The 22,066-nt window shown below is 31.7% G+C and overlaps 1 protein-coding gene across 1 annotated transcript in view; it reads right to left on the bottom strand.

The window, feature by feature from the left end:
• Positions 1-22,066, bottom strand: part of LOC133180151 (receptor-type tyrosine-protein phosphatase alpha-like) — a 38,899-nt gene that overhangs the window by 5,864 nt on the left and 10,969 nt on the right. Inside the window, exons 3-12 of the mRNA XM_061314722.1 lie at positions 14,992-15,112; positions 14,748-14,836; positions 13,133-13,302; positions 12,635-12,722; positions 12,435-12,532; positions 12,081-12,117; positions 11,856-11,953; positions 8,482-8,610; positions 4,039-4,184; positions 403-538 (exon numbers count right to left, since the gene is read on the bottom strand). Of these exons, the coding sequence (XP_061170706.1) occupies positions 403-538; positions 4,039-4,184; positions 8,482-8,610; positions 11,856-11,953; positions 12,081-12,117; positions 12,435-12,532; positions 12,635-12,722; positions 13,133-13,302; positions 14,748-14,836; positions 14,992-15,112 (1,112 nt within the window). The remainder of the gene's footprint in view (positions 1-402; positions 539-4,038; positions 4,185-8,481; positions 8,611-11,855; positions 11,954-12,080; positions 12,118-12,434; positions 12,533-12,634; positions 12,723-13,132; positions 13,303-14,747; positions 14,837-14,991; positions 15,113-22,066) is intronic.

The following is a 22,066-nucleotide window of genomic DNA, read 5'->3' as shown; positions in this document are numbered from 1 at the left end:
CATAATACTTTTATGTAACAAAAGCTTTTTGTTTACAAAGGTTTAATCATGTTATATAAGAAGAAAAAATATTGCCTCCCTGTTGCGATTAGATATAGAATGCGGAAAGTATTGTACATATCATTGCATGTACAGGAAGTAAAAACAGCCATAGAAACGCCTCTGAATTCTTTAATTATTTACGCTAATTTATCAATACAAGTGTTTACGGAAAATTTAGTGGCAGTAACAACCTCAAAAATTGATTTTCAGAAATGATGACCATCTTTTTTTACATCAAATTTAATAGGGGACTTGGACTTTTAAATTTGTAAAAAAAAAATGTACAATAGAAATTTAAAGCCAGCTCGTTTTCAAATGAAATTCGGGGGGGGGGGGAATAAAATAGAAATATAAACATACATCGCCTTGTATCATGTTCATTCTGTCTTTTCTCATGGTCCTGATATACATTGGTACATTAACACAGCCATTCCTCTCCCCTTCTCGATAGAGGGCGTCTAAAGCTATGTATGTTCCGGTTCTTCCAATTCCAGCACTATAAAAAGTACATAATGCAAATATTTCATTTAGGCTACATCAAAATCACTTTCCAATTTCCCCTGTTTTGTTTAATATTAAAGTTGAAGATTAAGAACAGCATCAATATAGGAAATACAGTAAAGACAAGTAGTGATCAGGGTACTGACCCCAAGGAACCATCATAGCTGGGATGAGGTGCCCAAGAGAATAAAATAATCCCGTTAAACCGGTCATATTCACCGTGAAACTTTTGTATTGATTAGAACAACAATGTATTCTATATTTTCATTTAGCATAGTTAAAAACACACCAATTGTTGTGAAATCTTCCAGAAAAATATGCAAACCAGCGATTGGCTATATTTGAAAATTCATTATATTAAACTCACTTTAGCAAAAAGGGCTCTTAGACTTGAAACAAGTAATGAACGGTGATGTGCAATATGAAACCAGCCTGTTCTTCATGTAGTTAAACATTGTATTAACTATATAATAGATGTAGTAGAGAGACAAATTATAAAAGCAAAACGAAAGAGGAGTACAGGTCTTTAACAGTTCACCAACCTTTCACCAAATGAAAACTTTTAATGTCAATATGAATCCAATTACTGTAAAAGTGGTTATATTGAAGGGTTGAACGTTCGAAGATTTTGGTATATTAGAAAAATGGCGAGTGGAAACCTTGACAATCTACTAATATTTCACAGTGCTCTTTAACAGTGATGAGAAAATTCGAAACTTTGACGATTATTAGAAATTTGTCAATTTCGTTAAGGTTTCCTCATTGCCAAACTTTCCATTTTAACAGTAATCTATTGAATGTTAAATACACCAACGAACTGCTATTGAATTCAATTCCATCTATTTTACTATAAAATCTGCTTAGTGATCCTAGCTTTGGGATGAGCATGAGTATAATTCGAAATATATGATTAGAATTAAAATGGCATATCCGATATTTGTACAGATAGACCATTTTATTGTACTTTTCTTAAATTAACAAATTTTACTTAGTGACAAACAGTGTATAACTGTATATGACATAACATTTTCATTAGATTCATTAGGAAGAAAATACATGATAAAAAATGCTCTAAAAGATTCATTTTTTCTTTAGGTAAATATTCAATGATAGATATGCTTAGCAATGTTAATGCAATTTTCAAGTACAAGTATTTTTTTGTCTCCTTAAAGAATGTGCAGTTCTGCAAACAGAACTAGTCCTGAACTAGTCTGATTTGATGAAGAATTCTGGTTGGCTTGCCTTTTTATGTCACATTTACCACAGAATAATCTGATATATAACGCACATGTGTCTAAGTGCTTATATATAAGGCAAACACTGATTGGTTGAACATTTCAATAGAACATCTTATGCTTAGAGCAGAACTTCTGTATAAATAGTTGCACAAAAAAAAGACTTTGAATAAAAAAATTACATCTATGAATAATTCGTTATATTCTGTTTAAATAGCAAAAGTATTGCGTTCTTTTCTGATATTTGATGAAAATTGTCAGTTTTTAATAAGCTGATTTCGCAATTCTCGTGTTTGTTATTTAGTGTTTAACTATGTAATTTGAAGAACTGTAAATAGTTCTACGTATATTGAAATTTAAGAGTAAAATTTTAAAATGGCTTTACTCTTCATATTGTAAATAATTTTCTGCAATAATTTTTAAAAAATGAATCAGTAAGATATCTTTGCCTTTCAAATAAAACAATCCCAATTCGTTGATTGTATCTCAACTAGCTATCTTACTGTATACATGTAAATGCACTTGCAGCATATATGCAAAAAATACTCTTTTAAGCATATTTACACCAAGTAGGGGCCAGTTACAACAATGTATTCATTTGGTATAGAAAATCCTGTGTGCTCAGAGGTTCATGTAACATTTCGTGATTAAGGATAAATAACACAAACATTTTTTTTTTCAGAAATCAGCAAAATTTCCCATATATTTATATTTAAATAGGTAACCTGAATAATGTTTTCCAGGTATAAAATGGTAGGATCATGTAAAATTCTGTCACGATGTGAAAATGTATGTAAAATTTTGTATAGAATTTCATTAAAAAGGACAAAAAGTCGCATATCTAAGCATTAAAGAAAACTTACGATTTCTTAATATTTTAGTGATTTATTTTCTATGTCATATCCATTCAAAACCAGTTAAAAAATATACATCAATCCATGCAAATTTTTGTTAGTGGCATGTATCGTTTAGCTTTTCACCCTGGTAAGCATTATTCTGATGAAAGTTCAGTCCTTTTCTTAGTTCCAAAACTTTCCAAACATTGTCTATCGATTATTATTTTTCAAGAACATCATCTCGAACCAAATGCTTCACCCTGGCCTTCAACTACTTTTAAGCTCAGTGAAACATCACTCATGAATATTAATCAAACACAATTCTTAATGCATATGAAATTCATGGAGGTTATAAAAAAAATACATGTATAATAGAAAAGTTGATTGCATTCGAATTTACTCGCATTGCAAACATATATATATATATACACGAAAAAGTTCATTATTTTGCACTCTATAGCAAATTCGCTCATGAGTATAATATATACGTATGACTGATGATGTGAGTTAATTTCTCAGCATTTAAACAGAGTAATAGTTACAAATTTGAGATGAAATTTTAACTTCTAGTCTTTTCAGCTCGATGTTTTGCAAGATTTTGAAACATCGTGGAAAATATTCTTTCTTCAAAGTACTTGTTAGAACTTGACACTTTTTTTTCAACCAAAATACTTCTTAATATGACCTTAAGGTTAATCTACAAGATTCAGTATGAACATCTTTATCGCATGAACAGAACGTCTCTTTTTTTATTAACTAAGGAAAAATAATGTTATATCTCCTTATTTTTCTTACCAGGTTTATGATAGGTCAATTAAGTGTTCAATTGCACTTGATATTTAAGTACAATCTTAGAATAATTTTTTATTTAAAAAAATTGTATGTAGTCCAAGGAAAGGGGTCTTACAACATTCCGTTGGAATTTTAATGGTCACTCAATTTACTCCTTTGTCTTCCTACCTGTACTTATATTCTTATGAATCACAATGTACATGAGATGAACAGGAAAATTCTGGGTTTTTTTTCAATCCTTCGCTCCATTATATGGATATCATTTTAATTTTTTTATGGACTCCATTTATCCAAGTGAGCATCATTCAAAACACGCAGTAGAGTCTGCCACACCTGTTTCATACCTTGATGCTCTACCAACTGTAGACGTTAATGGCCAACAAACAACAAAACTATACGACAAATAGGACTACTTTAGCTCATCATTTACTTTTTTTTCTTTTTTACAGTATCATTCCATTTAGGGATTCGTGTCTTCCAATGGATTATGTACGCATTAGCAATGTTCTGAGTGCATTTTCTTCAGCAGAGAGAGAGAGAGAGAGAGAGAGAGAGAGAGAGAGAGAGAGAGAGAGAGAGAGAGAGAGAGAGAGAAAATATAGGATATTCAATAGTTAGATATCACAATATACCTGCAGTGCACCAATGTGTACTTTCCAGATTTTGAGGCATTTTTCATCACATGACGATGGAACACAACAAGATTGAGTGGATCAGGAACTCCATGGTCTGGCCACCTTGTGTAGTGAAACATCAGCATCTCACGGTCTTTCCTTTCCTTCGATTAAGAAAAAAGAAAGTTATTTAGGTTTCTTTTCGGTGGCTCATTTGTCTGATTTATACCTTGTTTTCTATTTGTCATTCAAATGATACTTTTACATCCACCCAGATTGCTAGTTGTACATACACTGTTAGGTATGGGGCAATTTAAAAAACCGCTATTCTTTTTAGCAAGCATTTTTAAAGACAATCAATGCCAATTACTATGAGAGATACATGTATTAATAAAGACAATATATAGTGCCTATTAAAAGAAACACATTAACAAAGTCAATAAATGAATATAGAAGAAAATTAACAGTTTAAGTATTTGAGAACTCTTTCTTTCTTTCGCTGTTTGGGATTCAATTATAATATACCATTTGAGGGAGAAAAACGACATTCTTGATGAATGTGTCTTACAGATTATCAAATTTCCTCAATAATTCTATTAAAGATTCTTCATTTCATTTTTATATACTGAAAAGTCCAGAATCCACGTGTTACAGTCATTTTGTTAACAGAGATTTACAAAGCTAGACGGACAAATAAATATGAGGATGAAACATTTTTTTTATTTCCAATTTTGTTGGAAGGGGATTTTGGAAGGGAGTTGAATATCAAGAAAAAACATAACATGCACAAGATTCCTATAATCGAAACATATTTATTTTACTTATACAGTATTTAGATTGGCTACAAGTAATAAGGTGAGGAAAAAATTGGATAGGAATGTTTTAGAACTCTAAAAAAAAAAATCGTTTGCTTAAAACATTCTGTTGATAGATCGAAAGTTTCACAGTGAATCAAATTATCAACGTTTTTACTATAGTTAAGTATATATAGTACAAGGGCATTGGAAAAGTTCTGAGAACTGTTTGATAAAACATTAACTGTCAACGGAAATTACTGAGTTTGATATCATTAGACAGATCACAAAAATATACACATATTTTGACGTCACTTCGTAATTTTTATTTAGTAATAACTCCTTAAATGACGTTAGAATGCCTAGCATACAGACCATAAAAATGACGTAAAAAGAGGCACAATTCCAGTGAAGTAAAAGATTAAAGTCAATTTTTTTTTCATTACTCGGATGCATGCTAACGAACACAACTGCCAGTTGGAGGATTGTTTACATAGAATACAATTTATCATATGGAGTTATATTCAGGAACTCTTATAGTTCTGAAGTGGTTAAAGAGTGTGTCAAACATAGCATGTTATTTTCGAATCTCTCGTAAAATATTGTGTAAAAAAGACGCTGCTGTGAGGATATCACAAAGTTTACAATCATAAGAAAATAGTGGACGGTGTTATTGAATTAGCTGGCATTAATTCGTCAGGAGTTTTAACCAATTTTGCGGGAACGAATAAAGATCAAGAGACTTTAATCTAAGGGTGTCCTATGCTTTCTAGTAAAACCAAAATGGCGCCGATGTAGTTCTAACCCTACGGTAACTCGATATCAAAAATTTTAAATCATGCAAATAAATAATATTGTACATGGCAATGAAACTCAGATTTATTTTCTTTAATCGGAAGTCAAACGCAAAAGTGAGTTTTGGATCGTTTAAATAATATGAAAAAAAATACGCACAATAACATATCGTAAACCGTAGAAGTCATGATACTCAAGATACATTTGTGGAAAACTGCATTGTTACACTTAAGTTTTATATAATATATCTTTTATTTAATATAGTGGAGAGCTATATAATAGACAGAAAATCCAGCTATTTTGTATAAATAAAAATCTTTATGAATGCCTATGATAATATAACCGGACATAAACCGTGTTTATTATCCAAGCAAAAAAAAAAAAAAGAAATAAAATATGGAATTGCTGATTTACAATACTATTCTTACAGTCTTACTCTACCGCCATTCACATTTTCTTTGAAATATCTTTTCGAGGAAGCCTTTGACAGCACTTTTTTCATGTGGATAAAAAACGCGACTCTTCAGTTATGAAAATTTCTCGAGAGGGACGTTAAACAACAAAGAAAAAACTAAACATTCGAAATTAGACGTCATTTTTCGAGTTATTACGTCATAAATATAAGAAAGTGACGTTAATGTAAGTGCAAATTTTCCCGTTTTTTTTCCAATGATTTCAAAACAATTAACTTCCTTGAAATGGTTAATAATTTAGCAAGCAGTTCTTAGAACTTTTCAAATGCCCCTCGTAAACTATAGATAACTTTAGTAAATTTTTATAAGGGAGCTGGGTGGGGTGGGGGTAGTGTATATCGGACGTTTCATTAACACCACATTTTCTAGACTTCTATAATAGAAGTAAGTCTAAATGTTTGTGTTCCACAAGGGGCATTTGAACAGTTCTGAGCATTTATAATATAAAATTGTAGATTTCACTGGAAATTATTCTGCAATGATTTGGTGTCATTGGCTAGATGAAGAAAATACGTCATTGAACTGATTTTTCACATTTTGTGATATGGAACAACATTAGTGATGACATTTATTTATTGTAACAGTGATGTCATATTGAGTATGATGTAACAATGTTGTATATTTATGAGAGATTACTCTATAAAAAGAAGTGTAGCTATTAATACCATTTTTGAAACAGAAAAACGAATAAAAAATTATCAATGTAGACGTCAATTACTTCGGTTCAACCCCAAAATTATTAGAACCAAATCCACACATTTCATGCTTGTTCGATATGCTTTTTGTAAGTCTTTATATCCAGGGATAATTCAGTCATTAATTTTGAAACGTTGCTTTCAGCTAAATAATGTCTATACAATAACAAGGGCTTAATTTTTCAAGGGTTAATAATACATTACTTAAATCATTCTCCCCACCCGCACACACACTTTCAGAAATGTATTATATTTATGATTAACGCTTGTTATTTCAATTTTGATAATTCTCGAACGGGACTTTAAACAACATACAAATTAATCAATCAATCAATCAATTAATCAATGCTGATGTTTAATTCTGACATCGCTACAATCTTGAAAGCAACATTGAATATCAGAATTACAGGGGGTTTTGTATTGTACAATGTGCTGGCCTAGCTGCTTGCAGTAATTGCAGTAATAAGCATTGGTCCATACTGTTTTAAAGGCCTAGATGCTCCGATCTTGAACGCAGTCTGGATTTTATGAACAAAAGACAATAATTAAGCCCTTTTCTTTGCCTAAAATCCTGCATATATGCATGAATATGAACTTGAAAGCAAACATAAATTTCACGTTTTTTTGTGTTGATTAATGGTATCATGAATTTCATATGTAAATGCAGCAAAAGATAAATTTTAAGTATAAATAATTGGAATCGCTAGTAGATCGAAACAGATCTATATGCATTAATTGAAATTTTGAGCCGATTTACATTTAATCAAATACAAATGATTATGAGCATGCGCATTTATTGTAAAATGGCATCTTCCCTTCAACATGGAGTATATAAGACCTGTGCTAGCGTGGATATCATTTTTGGACCGGGCATTTTCTGTGCGATGTCAATTATTTAAAGTATTGTTTTCTTTTATTCCATTTGTGCTATACTAATGGTAATATACTGAATGGACATAACGGAATATTAATTAAATAGTGGATATTTATCTATTTGCATTGAACACCGCCATAATAGGAGAAGTCATTGCAAATGAGGTCAATTTATTTGTAAATCACGGGAAATTATACAAGCTTCAAGGAGGATTGACATTGTTGAAAGAATGAAAATATTCCAGATAAGTATATTGATTCTACTTGTGCTCGAGAAAGATTATAATTTTGATCTAGTCATATTGCTATATGAGATGTAATTCATAATCATTCTTTTGTCTGTGTTCCTTATATACTGAGCATATATTTTTGAAATCGTTTTGGAGATTATTTTTAGGTGTTCAAGATGTGTAACAGCTAAAATAGATTCAACTTTAGACCTGTTCGAGACTGGACCTGTCATTAAGTATACATTAAATAAATTGTCGGTAAAACATATTTATTTATTAGGGAAAAGTTCAAAAGTAAACTGCATATTTTGGCTCTCTCTAATGTACAAAATACATGTTTATTTGAATGTTAGCATTTGTATCTTTATTGAGATTTATACGATCATATGTTCAATAAAAAAATAATAATAAATACAAACAGATTATTAAATAAAAAAAAAAACACTCAACACATAGACTTATTTCTGTTACGTAAGCATGGCAAACATGATTATATTACAATGTCTTTGGAATTACAAGCGTTAGCTGCCTTAAAAACGAATTTATTGTCCGATGGTTCTGGGTTGATTTAGGTCTATTATAAAACATCATTCCTTCTTACCATATTGTTGTACACTTTGAAGCGTCTTGACGTGTAATTGGCGTATACCTTTTCTTCCAGATTTCTTATCATAAAAATACCATGCTGCATTTTGTCGTTAAAATTCGGCCAATATTGAGTACATTTAATCTACAAGAAAAATGAGGGGTTAATTAACCACAATACTCTCCCCTAAACCACCATGAAATATGACATAAACACTAATCAAAATTACATAATGCTGCTAAAAAGTGCATGTGCAATGAAAGAAAAAGCGAGCAAGCTCACATACCCCATGCTCCCCCAAATATTGACAATGCAACACATAATGAATGGCACGGTGCATTTTAAATACACAGTATAATTCAAAAAGTGGCATTCCTTGCAAAAAATCATCACATCAAAACTTCTTGAATATAAGGACATTCATACCTTTGTATGTTATAAACTTAATCGGGTTGAAGTTTCTAGATAAAAATTGGAATCAAAATTTCTTATTTTTGTACAAATCTACACATTATGTCTGAAATGACTACAAAGTTTCAGGAAATTCAGTGCAGGAGCTATGCTGACAAACTATTATTTAAATTTCTCAGTGATTTTGAGTTGTTAATGAGTGTAAGTCCATGTCCAACGTATGACAATTTACACATTTAAATAATTGATGGGAACAAAATTATGATGTAGCCATAGAAATTTGTTTATATACTGTACTTATGAAATTATTTAAGTCAAAGCACTAATTTGCATGGGGGGGGGGGGGGGGAGCTTTTTGTGTACTTCTATCAAAGATTTGTGTGTGTGTTTTATGATTAATATTTTGATCTCAAAACCATTAGCTAGGGGGTCATTTAAGGTCATAAAATATTTCACATTAAATGTTCATTAAAAAAATTGATTTCAGTGGATTTCCTTATTACCTAGCTGGGATGGGAAATTTCTTCAATAATAGCCAAAACTCGAAGGACAAAATTAACTTTCTGGCAATATGCACATCTACACACTGTGCCCTAAATATCTGCAAAGTTTGGAGAAATTCTGTGCTGCGGTTTAGGAGGAATTGCACTGACAAATTGTTCATCTCTATATTCAAAAGTCTAAGCTGAAAATTGCCGAAATTCCCTGAAAAAATTAGTGAATCGAAAATTTCTTGGCAATATACACATCTACAAACTTTGTCCTAAATATCTGTTAAGTTTGACTAAATTCTGTGCAGCGGTTTAAGAAGAGTTGGACTGACAAACTGTTCATTTCTATATTAAAGATATGGGCAAAAATCTAAGTTGAAAAGTGCCGAAATTCCCAGAAAAGTAATGGAATTGGAATGTCCTGGCAATATACACATCTACACACTGTGTCCTAAATATCTGCAAAGTTTGATGAAATTCTATACAGCGTTTTAAGAGGAGTTGGGCTGAGCAAAAAAAAAAAGGAATGACTGACGGACGGGTCAAAAACATTATACACCACCTAAACATTGTGTGGCTTGTTTTTTGTTTTTGTTTTGTTTTTGTTTTTTGTTTTTTGAAAGATATTGCCACTTACATATACTTCTATAAAGGATAAGTTTGATGAATACCCATGAGTAGAAAAAATTATCAAAAATTTAATGTTTTTCAATATAAGACAAAATAAACCCAACCTTTCATCGACTCAGCTGCCAAAGATGTTTGTAATATATAATCAAACAGTTTACCTGCGAGAAATACTGGTAATGCATTTTTCATGTATGACAAATTTTAACCATGCACACTCGTGAGCCTGAGTCTTGGATCCATAGCTAATAACTATTACAATTTTAATAAAGAGCTTTTTGCTAATTAGTATCATGACAACACTTTGTTTCTAAGTGTCCTGTAGAAGCGAAGACGATTTCTGAAGATTGCAGCGTTTGGTTTGATGGTTTTGGACCCCTTAGGTTTCAGGGAGGTACGACAATACATGATGACAGACAAAAGCTGATGGAGTTCAAATGAGTGACTCAGGTGACGGATTACTTGGATACATTTTTTTTTAAAAAGCACTTGAGTAGAAATATTGAGCGGCTAACTTTTGTTTTTTTCAAAGGTCCTCTTCGTTATATAAATATTTTATGATTATGTTTTGAATCTTACTTATACATTACAGGCATAAACTTCCTGTTATTACACAACTTGAAGTGACAACGAAAAGACATTTCTTTTCTATTTACAAGTACGCACAAACAGGAAGTAATTCAGATTACGTTCATGAGTTTGTTTGTTTATATGTTGTTTAACGTCCCTCTCGAGAATTCTTCACTCATATGGAGACGCCACCACTTGCCGGTGGAGAGCTGCAAATTTTGTCCTATACTCGGCACTTACGGCCATTGAGCAGTGAGGGATCTTTTTCGTGCCAGCACCTACTGCGACACGGGACCTCGGTTTACTGTACAGCAGGAAATTAACTCGCGGAGTTAATATTCGCTATATTCGCGGAAAAAAATTCCGCGAATTCAACATACAGTGAATAATTCTTCAAAAATTGATAAGGATAAATTGAAATATTACCGATATCTGTGATTAGATTCGTTAACTCTATTTGTGTTTCATTGCAAACATAAAAGCAGTAATTAATATATAGCGGAGATGTTGAAACGTAGTTGTTGGTTTTTTTAAAGCTTAATTGATAAATAAACATCCATAACTAACATTTAATTCTGCCATCCAGTAGAGGTGCGATGTAATTATCTATGAAACATGTATTGTTAGATCTCACTCGTGCGTATCACTTGGTCTTATTATCTTTAATCAAGGCACTTACGTAGTAAAGACAACGCTGTTACACATTAATTCAATTTTATTAACGTTCAACATTTTGACTATCGGTACTGACAACTGATTTAGATTCAGGGGGATATAAATATACTGCAGTAAATACTACTCTGTACTCTACTCAAAACATACCTATGAACGAACAACTGCCAAAGGGCTTCATTTTTTTTTACATGAATGTTTTGGATACGACTTGAAATCACTTGAATAAATCACTCGAGTATAGACTCATACGTATTTCAAAAATAATTAATAAAAAGAAAGAAGAAAATTTATCTGAATGCGTAACCTGTAAATCGTACAACATTTTGTCTTCTAATCGGGATCAGTATGGTGTTTCTTTCTATTTAATCGGGTTCAGAATCAACACAATACGTAAGGAAAATATTTGCAGTGCTGAAAAAAAAAATTGCGTATTTTTCCTTTCCGCGAATTCAATCGACCGCGATTTGCTGCAAGTTGAACAAATCGCGATCTTTTCCGACCGCGATTTTAACCTGCTGTACAGTATACGGTCTCATCCAAAGGACCGACGTTCATGAGATACATACGATAAAACGTTAGAGTGATTAAGTTGCTATTCATAGATAATCAACAAACCTTTGTCCCTTCTTTTAGATTGGTCAGACAAATAATTACGGTTACACAATCCTGCCACAACATCCTCCAGAAGTCAACCACTGTTTTTGGTTTTGGGCCTGAAAATATGATTTTACATATATTTTTAAATAGCACCATCACGCAAATTTCTCAAAATTTAAAACAATTAGGGAGATATGTTTGTAATTTATTGGTGATCATATTTACATCCATAAATAAAGTTACCTTGAGTTGCAATATACTTGAGATTACTCTGTGTATCCTATTGACGTAAAATGCAAATATGAAACTCATGCAAAATTAGCTAGGAAGTTAAAATTCATTTCAAAACATATCATCTACAGCATACCAGAGGACACTTTTATGAATTTAAAAAGCAAATACTTTATAAGCATTATGACAAGAAGGATTAAATTCTGTTTATTGGGAATAAATTTTTCATGGTGAAAAAAAAATTGTATCGCTACTGTTCTTAAGACAAGACAACGCACAATACACTAGCATAAGCCAACAGAGATTCGTTTTTTCTCTTTCTCAACAAAGATTTTTGGAAATAATATTCAGCTGGGTCCTTAAAACGTTTATTCTTATAATTATACTTCCCTCAATATAATTAGCATTGATGTAGTCACTTTCATTTGGAGATGTAGTTTTCAATACAACTCGAGAGTGATCATCTATGGAACAACATGAAAAATACAATATAATTTATTCTTTTCATGAAAATGGGGGAAACATGATTTTATATGTACACTCTATATTGTAGTTGTAATTCTTACATGGAAATGTAGTCGTGTATCTGTTTTTAGGTTTATTTTCAGGCTTCTTAGCTTCTTCACAGGGAAGCAATTCACCTCTTGGAATTTCCTATAAAGTTCAAGAAATCATTTTACATGGAAAATATCGAAGTATACATACAATAAAACAGACTTACAACGAAGTTCCTGGGAGGGTGATTTTGCTTCATTATAAGCGTAATTCGTTAAATCCAATAAGTTTACAATATGGGGAATGAAAATCACTTCGCTATAAGCGTCAATTCGTTGGAAGTGTGTTCGCTATAAGCTTGTATTACTGTTTTCTTCAAAGTTTGTCAAATATTGCCTTCATGTCACAACATGAATTTACAAAATCGGCATAACCTAAAAGATTGGAACATATATCTTTTAAATTTTAATGTTTGATTCTAACATGTACATAACATAGATATATTTTAGATTGTAAATACTCAAGGAAAAACTAAATTTATATTATTTGATATAACATATGTATCATACATGGTATTCGTGTTTGAATCCAGCATTTTCAGCAGCAGACATTTTTGTTGTGATGGCCTGTAAATTCCTTGTGAGAATGGTTTTATTTGTAGGTGGACCTCTCTTTGCTATCTCCTTGACATTATGTAATTGATGATTATTTCGTTCTTTACTTTTCCTTGTTGTAAATGCTGAAAAAGAAATTGTAATTTAATAGATAAATTTTCCTGCTTCTAAAGGGAAAAAATCAAATCTTTGATTGCGGTTGTTTTAATAGGCGGACGTTAAACTTATATGCTTAAATTTGCATCTACACATAAAAATAACGAATTTATGTATTAAAAGTAAACAAACATGAATGCGTCAAAAACATTTTTTATTATAGGATTAAACGTTCTTTTTGTAAAATTTATTGATGTGTAAACTCTTGACATTTTACTCACAAACTAAATAAAAGTGCGAAAAAAGAACGTTTAATTCTTATAATTCCAATTACGAAGTTTAAAATTATTTCTCTTTGGAGCCTCCATACAAGCCGTTATTTCTGTATACAGCGTAGGAATACTTTATGTCGCTATGTGGAAATAAAACGTAATCGAGCTGAACATCGATAAAGTTTAACTTAAATTATCAAAGCATTCAATAAAACAAACTTATAAAAGCTCTTCGAACATTGTTTAAGTCAAGGAATATCGTGAATATAGATAGACTTTGGAAGAATTCGTCCTTGGCCATGTTGACATTAACGACAGACGCTCTAAAATGAAAGTAGCATACCGACGACACCCTTGATTTGCTCTAGTTTGTTTAAAGACGGGACAGAATATAGGATGTAGAAATATGAATTTGATGCTGATAAGGAAAGATTCTGAGGTACGTTTCTCTTTCCTATCAGCTACCGAGAACAGAGCTGATTTGCTTAGCATTTAGGAACGACGATAATATCCTATGAGAGATTTGAATCGTGATCTGACAGTGTCATAAACATAACATTCCCGTCTGTCAGTACCGTATGTTGTCAGTATTGTTTTTATTCAATTTAAAGTTTCTGTAATCGTTTAGCTAAAACGGACTAAAAGTAACGATTTGTTTGTTTGTTTTTTTGCAATAAAAGCTACATGAAGGACAATAAAGTAGTTCTGGTCTGGTTGAGAGATTTATCGATTTGTAAACTTTTTCTTGAATTTGCTCTCGTCCAATCAAAACACAGGAAATCAATAAATAAAGTTAAATTGAAATTATATATATTTGATATGTGAAAAATAAAAACAAAACATGTAGAAAAATCCATAGCAATTGTGAATGCATTTCTCATACTGTAAATTGTGCTTTATAGCTATTGATGCATGAACAAATAGAGGGTATTTCTCAGACTGAAGAAGAGTCCCATACTTTAAATACGAAGCGAGTCGCTAATTTTATCGAAAGTCGTTAATCTTATATTTCATTTGCACGGTTCATTGTTATTTGTTTACATTTAGAACTAGTTTTTCAAGATTATTGCATTATAATATTATTCTCAAGCCAAATTTAAGGGGTGCAGCAAGTCCAATTCATAAGTTTTTAAGAACAATTTGTATTACATTTTTGTAAAGAATAAAATATCAAATAAACTTCAAATGAATAAAAGTTTTACCTGTTTCTTCTTGATTTTGGAATGTTATTGTGGACATCTGTATAGGTGCAGAAGCATTGCTGGTTCCCTTGTGTATTCTTTGTCGTAATCTATGAAATATAAACACGAATAAGTTTAAGATTTATTACCCATATTTAATACCATAACAAAAATATGTATAATCGCAACATTATGTTTTTACCTTGCAAATTACTTTTAACTTTTATTTCTTTATTTCACAAAGATTTCAGAAAAAAGAAATTACCGCATAAATAAAGCAAGCAATACAATAAGGATGGTAACAACGGCAAATGCCCCTAAAACGGCACCGATGGTAAGTGGCTGTGCAGACGTACTTTCAGATTGAAGACGAAAGGTTCCTTCTCCTTGAAAATAATGTAAAAAGACATAACCATTGCTTACAAAACTTACATAAGAATATCGTTCTTTTTTAACTTTTAAAGGTTATCAAAAGTACTTTGCTAAATACAAGCCAGGTTTAATTAGTATTGTCATGAAATAACTCTATCAGAAACTTGTGCAGGTTTTCTTGATGTTGACAGTTGCCAATTATATTCGTCCCGTTAATAAAGCTTTAGGCAGAATTTTTTCCCAGACTCACTTTGATTACACATATATCCATAATATGGTTCCTTGCATCCTTCTGTACAACTCCCATTGAATCTATCACAAGTATAATTAACACAATGCGGACTGCAGGACAGGATACAGTTTTCACCATACGTTTTCATAGGGCATTCTAAATTTATAACAATTTGTTTCATAAAATTCAGAAATATAATGAAACATGTCATGAAACAAATGCAATACCTGTATATCGAGGTTTGGTAACAACATTCAATCATTATCGTTTCAGATGTTTGAAATTTCTTGAGAAATTCTTCTTCGTCTTAATCCTTTCTTCCTATATTTCTTATAAAATACAAGAAAGACGAAGCGTGTAATGTTGTGTTCTCTATTCACTGTATGGATTAAGTACTTTTATATTAAGATATTCATATGTTTCTGAAGACTTACTAAATTTCTCCCCAACAAATTTTTCTGGAAAATATGTACATTTATATTATTCACCCGTATTGCACAAGGGAGAATCCTTCCAACCAGTTTTGCACAGACATGATCCGTCAGTATGTTGGCATACTTCCTTGCAGTTTTGTGAGCAGGTATTAGAGCAGTTTTTACCGAAGTAACCATGAGCACAAGCTACAAATATATAATACAAAACAAAATAGTATTGATACACATGCAAATATGCCTTAAGTAACAGATTTTTAAAATTATACACTACATTTGTTGCATAGTCTCCCAAAAAACCCATTTTTGCAGCCATTATGACAAACCCCATCTACATGGTTACAATATTCCTTATTGATACAATGTCCACTACAACGCTGTCCACATCCTTTTCCAAACAACCCTGCAGTACATACTATTGGAAACAAAGATGAAGAAATATTTCAATTTGTGATAAATAACAAAATGTAGACTGATATATTTAAATAAGTATGTGGTGATCAAATAATAATAATAATAATATATATATATATATATATATATATATATATATATATATATATATATATATATATATATATATATATATATATATATATATATATATATATATATATATATATATATATATATATATATATATGTGTGTGTGTGTGTGTGTGTGTGTGTGTGTGTGTGTGTGTGTGTGTATAATTCAGAAGTACTTAAAAGATGATGTCACACAGTAAGAATAATCATAAAATAAAAAAGAAAATGCACAGTTTCCAAATTTCATTCAATACATGTGCTTTCTGGATTTCATAATGCGTCTTCAGGTGTGTACATAACATTTGAACTGTTTTGTTTTGCTTGGTAACGTTAAGTATGACGTCATGAGTGTCTTTGCAGGGATGGAATAAATCCATGACGTCATAGTATGTAGTGTAACGTAAAAAATTGGACAATAAATTATGATTTTCACAGTCTCAGTAATGAAGGGTGCTTCATGACCATGACGTCAAGGAAAGGAATGGAAGAATCACTGTGCTCCATGGTAAATTGAAGATTTGGATTTATTGAATTCAGTAATTTTTTTGTAAATCTTCTTCTGATTTGTTCCAAAATAGTAAACAATCATCTAAAAATCGTTTACAAGAATCCCTTAAGTGTTCTCCAATCTCTTGGCCCATTTCTTCCAAAACCTTTTTATATAATATTTCCTCAAAAAATCCCATAACCAGGATGCTGTATGTTGGTGCCATTTTTATCTCCATGGCAGTGCCTTTGATCTGTTTATAAAGACTCTCCACCAAAATGAAATGTGTTGTTTTCAAGTATAAATTTGATTGAATCTAAAATTCCATACAAAAATCTCTCCGAACTAGTTCTGGGTGCTTTTCAATCCAAACTTTTATAGCCTCTAGTCCAAGTTCATGCGGAATATTAGTATAAAGACTCTTCACATCAAAGGTAACAAGTAGTGTATTTGGCTGCACCTTTTCAGGAATTTTGTTTTAAAAAATCCATGCTATCTCGTATCTAGCTCGGAAATTTTTCACATAGATCTTTCAAGAGAATATCTATAAAATTACTCAGTCTATGAGTGGGACAAGCAGGACCAGCCGTAATTGGTCGTATTTTCAGATCTTTTGGTTCTTTAGTAGCAATGTATGTTTGGTTTTGTTCTTCTATGGCAGTCTTAATATCATTGCTTCTATGTATCTTAGGTAGTCCATAAAAGTTGCTTGTTTTCATTCCAAAGTTTGTTAAATAGTCAAGCTCCTCTTTTTTTAAAAATAAATGAAGTTTTCTGCATAATTGTTTAAGATTTCTCATGATTGTTTATCAGGATTTTCTGGAAATCTCATGTAGAAATTATTATCACTTAATTGTTGAAGAACTAGGGATTTATAGAATGCTTTGCCCATACAAACTATTGCTCCCTCTTTGTCCGCTTCTTTGAAGATAATTTCAGTCTCTTTTTGTAATTCTTGTAGAGCTTTTTTATGTTTTACAGTCAAATTGCTTTTCACAAGATTTTTTTTTAATAAAGATGATTTTGTGGACTTCAGAACATCTATATAATCGTCTAAATCCTTGTTACGTCCCTTTTGTATTGTTGTTCCTATTTTGTTTCTCACAATACACAAATCTTTTTTCTCAACCCGTCCATAAAATTCTGTTATACGTAGTTTTCTACAGAATTCAACAATATCCTTTTCCAAGTTTTGATTGTCGGGGTTGGATGTTGATGTAAATTTAAAGCCCTTTTCCAATAATTCTTATCCCTCTTGAGTAAACGTTTTGTTTGAAATATTAATTGCTTTTGGGTCCACTTTATTTATACCCAACTTTTCCATCGATATTTCTGAATTTTGCCCCTCCACAAAAAGGCTAACCTTGGTTGTGGTTTTTGTTGTTGTTGTTTTTACGTTTGTAGTTTGCATTCTTGTTGTGGGAAACTTCTTGCTGAAATCTCGGTTCTTGTAGTCCTTGATTTCCTTGATTTTGATTGAAATTATACTTCTGATGGTATCTTTGGATATCAGAAGTTGATCTCATTGTTTGCTTGTTGATTCTCTATCTTACATGCTGTTATTACTAACGGCTTCAGCATACGTTTTACTGTTTGTCTGTTGGTAACCCTGGTTGGATTTCAATGATTTGCTTCTTTTTGTTTTCTGATTTCCGCTTGTGTTGAATGAAATTTGGAAACTGTGCATTTTCGTTTTCTTTTATGATTATATATATATATATATATATATATATATATATATATATATATATATATATATATATATATATATATATACAACCTTTATTACAAAAATCTCCGGTGTATCCGGGTGTACATCCTGAGTCACAATGCCCTGTTTCCTTGTTACACGTGTTGCCATTTAAACAATGCCCACTGCAGTTGGAAGCACAGTTTGGGCCATATCGTCCATTACTGCAGGCTTCATTTCAGAGTAAAAAAAATAGAGGTTTATTATTTAAAGACTTAAGTTTTTTCAATGTTAACCATGATAGCCTTTTTAATAGTGGTGTTCAAGAACACTAATTTTCTTGCCAAAGAGAAGAAAACACCAGTTATACCTAAAATCTGTATTACAACGATGAATAGTTTTCTTATTTTTATAGAAATTCTAATTCAGTAACAAACAATTACCCCAACAGTTCCAGAAGTCCAATATTTTATTTAAAGAGCAAATTGCAAGTAAGGATTTAAGCATAAGAGAATGCAGAGGACAAATACAGTGAACGATGAACAAAGAGACTGACAAAACGAAAAGTAATCGCTAAAATCTAAATGAAACTCTAAGAAAAAATTCATTTGATGATTTTCATTCTTCAAAATAAAGGGGGACTGGCATTTGGAAAAATTCATTTGTCGTAAAAACAAAAACAAACTAGAAATTGTTAATTTTGACTACTCATATAATTTCGCACATATTTGTTGTTAAGCTCAATATCGGAAGATACTTCTTTGTGTTTTTTGTTTGTTTGTTTTGAATATTAAAAAAATCGGATTGTACCTTGCTGAAAAGTTCAATTCGACACCTACAGGTTCCCTACTATAGAATTTCGCTTAATAAATTATTGACGTCAATGACTCTTAATTGTCCGGAATTGTAACCCATTTTATTCAATTTTCTTATCTTCTTGTTATTTTCCATAAATTACTTGTCTGTGGCGGATGGAGGCTTCCGTATAATCACATTTCGCTATGCTGTTTGGTTTGCATTAAATGGTTTGCAGAATAAAACTGTAAAACCGTTTTGTTCACCTGTTTCTATGCGCTTTGTACACGAATCCTACATGCGAAGGCCAGTAAACCCAGCTCCGGAGATATAGAGATACATATTTACATCCACTGAATATTATCTCCTTTATTTATGAAAAACCACGGTCGTAATTACCAATACTTTTTCGCCGCTTAGCATGCCACCTATATAGATTTCTTCAGGAGTGGCTCATCCATCAATGAAACCGATGACGTACATATCAATAATACAATATTTAACGTACTTAATCCTTTACTTTATATGATTATTTTTTCAGACATAAATATACACAATAAAATTTCTTTCTTTCCTAGTTTGGGACTTAATACCTCATGTATTATGAAAAAGTCATTTTCTATGTACATTTCGTATATTTAAAAAACAGTAACTTAGCCATATACATTGAGGTAGAATTACTTGTAACGATGAAAACAAGTTAAAAAAAATGTTTATAGTTAAAATATAATGTGTCCTGATTATTAAATTATATTCTTCATTAACTCTACCTTAAATTTAAGCGGAACAATATGAATGAATTCAGAAAACGTACATTCAATGCACGTAGGTTGGATCCATCCGGAAATACAACCTTCTTCACAGATTCCATTCACAGGGTTACAAGTTTGACCACCTTGACAATGTCCTGAACACCGCAATTTGCAGTCTTGGCCATATGATCCACTATTACATGCTATTTATACATATATAAATATACGTTTAGGGATTAAAAGCATGCCGACAAAAAATGCAGTCAACTTATGCACTAGTGAGATCTTACGTGTTTGACAAAATTTTCCGGACCATCCAGGCTTACATCCCATACATGTTCCATCATTTATATCACATATGTTTTCTTTACAATGATCAGGGCAAGTCATGTTGCACAATTTACTATAAGTCCCCTTCGTACAACCTAGAAAAAAAATCCATATCGAAACACTTTTACTTTGTGAAAAAAATATACTATTTTATTTTCAACACAAAATGTCATATTAGACCCGTATTTTACATACAATACTGCTTCACAAAGACCCAGTTATAAAAAAAAATAGTCAACAATGTCCCATCACCACATAAAAATTCAACATTAATTGTAAGTTGCATAAAACAGTGATTAAATCGGATTTGTTACATTTTTCAAAGTTGCAGAGTAGGAGGCTGACACTAATGTTGTTTCAAATTCGATTTGTGGGATTGGATACCGGTCCCTCGAATGTAACCATATACCGAAGACGCCAAAACGTAGTTGTGTGGTTTTTTTTTCAGGAATTGTGTGTCTATAGGTTTATTAAGAAAATTCAATCTCGACTGAAGGAAAAAATCTACACTACATTTTTTTTCAGACAGTAACCGAAGCACCCATATCGAGCATAGTCCTGAGTTTTCGAAAGATTGTAAAAATTATTTCTTTAAATAGACAATTTCCAACCTCGATTATGACCCCAATTTCTTGAGTAGATAAACGAGGTCTCCATTACGTCCAACTTTCACTGACGTTTTAGGTTGTATTTACCGCCTCTTCCATCCTTGAAACTGTTTTGCCAGGTATTAACAAGTGTCCAGGACTTGTGTTTGAGTCGTTCTATCAGTTTTATATTTTTCCCTACGTACAGGAATAACAACCCGCTCACAACAGTACTGAATGATAATTTAATTAATTATACTTTCATGTTAAATACTAAAATCTGATTGGTTTAGACGCATTTACCAATCCGTTATTTTACCCTCAGCGTTAGTAACACACTTGACAACGGGTTACACAACGAAAAGTGTCACATGCGTGTAAATCATGCGCGTGCGGTTCGCCATAGAATTCTCAAAACGTCAGTTGTGCGTTTGAAAGAAGCCGAATATACAGTCCCTGAAACGTTCTACTTTCCCACTTGAACGGTGAGCGAACGGTGAACGAACGGTGAACGAACGCAGAGCGAACGGTGAGTGAACGAAGTGTGAACGCTGAACGCAACTTGGTGAACGATGTGTGAACGGTGAACGAACGCAGAACTCGAACGGAGTGTAAACGCGAACGCAAAGTGAACGGTATACGAACGGTGAACGCAAGATGAACGATTTATTCGGAATGCTTCTGATCTTTTCCTTGCATTGAAACCATTCTATTGTATTCTAATGTTATGTTCCAAAAAATAAATAAATAAGAAAAAAATAAAGAAATCAATAATTAAATAAATAAATACTACAAAATTTTCTTTAGAAAGACGATACATGCACATTAAGTTTTTAATCACACGATTTCATCGCTGTTAAACATTGTACTTGTTACCGAACGCTGTAGTATAAAAGATGAAATTAATTTAGTTGGAAAATAAATATGTTTATTCTTATTTGATATAAATAACGATTACAAATAAGAGAAAACTTCTGACTTATAGAATGAATTACAACGGTTGTAACATCCATTCATATATTTCCGTGCCGAGGCGAGTCCGTGTAAAATAATGTAAAAGAAATTAACAAAGGTCTATGAACGTATTTGCATTAATACACTTGATACAATAATATATCTATGTGTCATTTCTATTT

This window comes from Saccostrea echinata, unplaced genomic scaffold (genome assembly GCF_033153115.1).
Source record: "Saccostrea echinata isolate AGI-Se365-2 ecotype Australia unplaced genomic scaffold, CSIRO_AGI_Sech_v1 ptg000006l, whole genome shotgun sequence".
Classification (NCBI taxonomy): Eukaryota; Metazoa; Mollusca; class Bivalvia; order Ostreida; family Ostreidae; genus Saccostrea; species Saccostrea echinata.
Note: the sequence above shows the minus strand (reverse complement) of the source record. Positions and strands in the feature narration are given on the sequence as shown.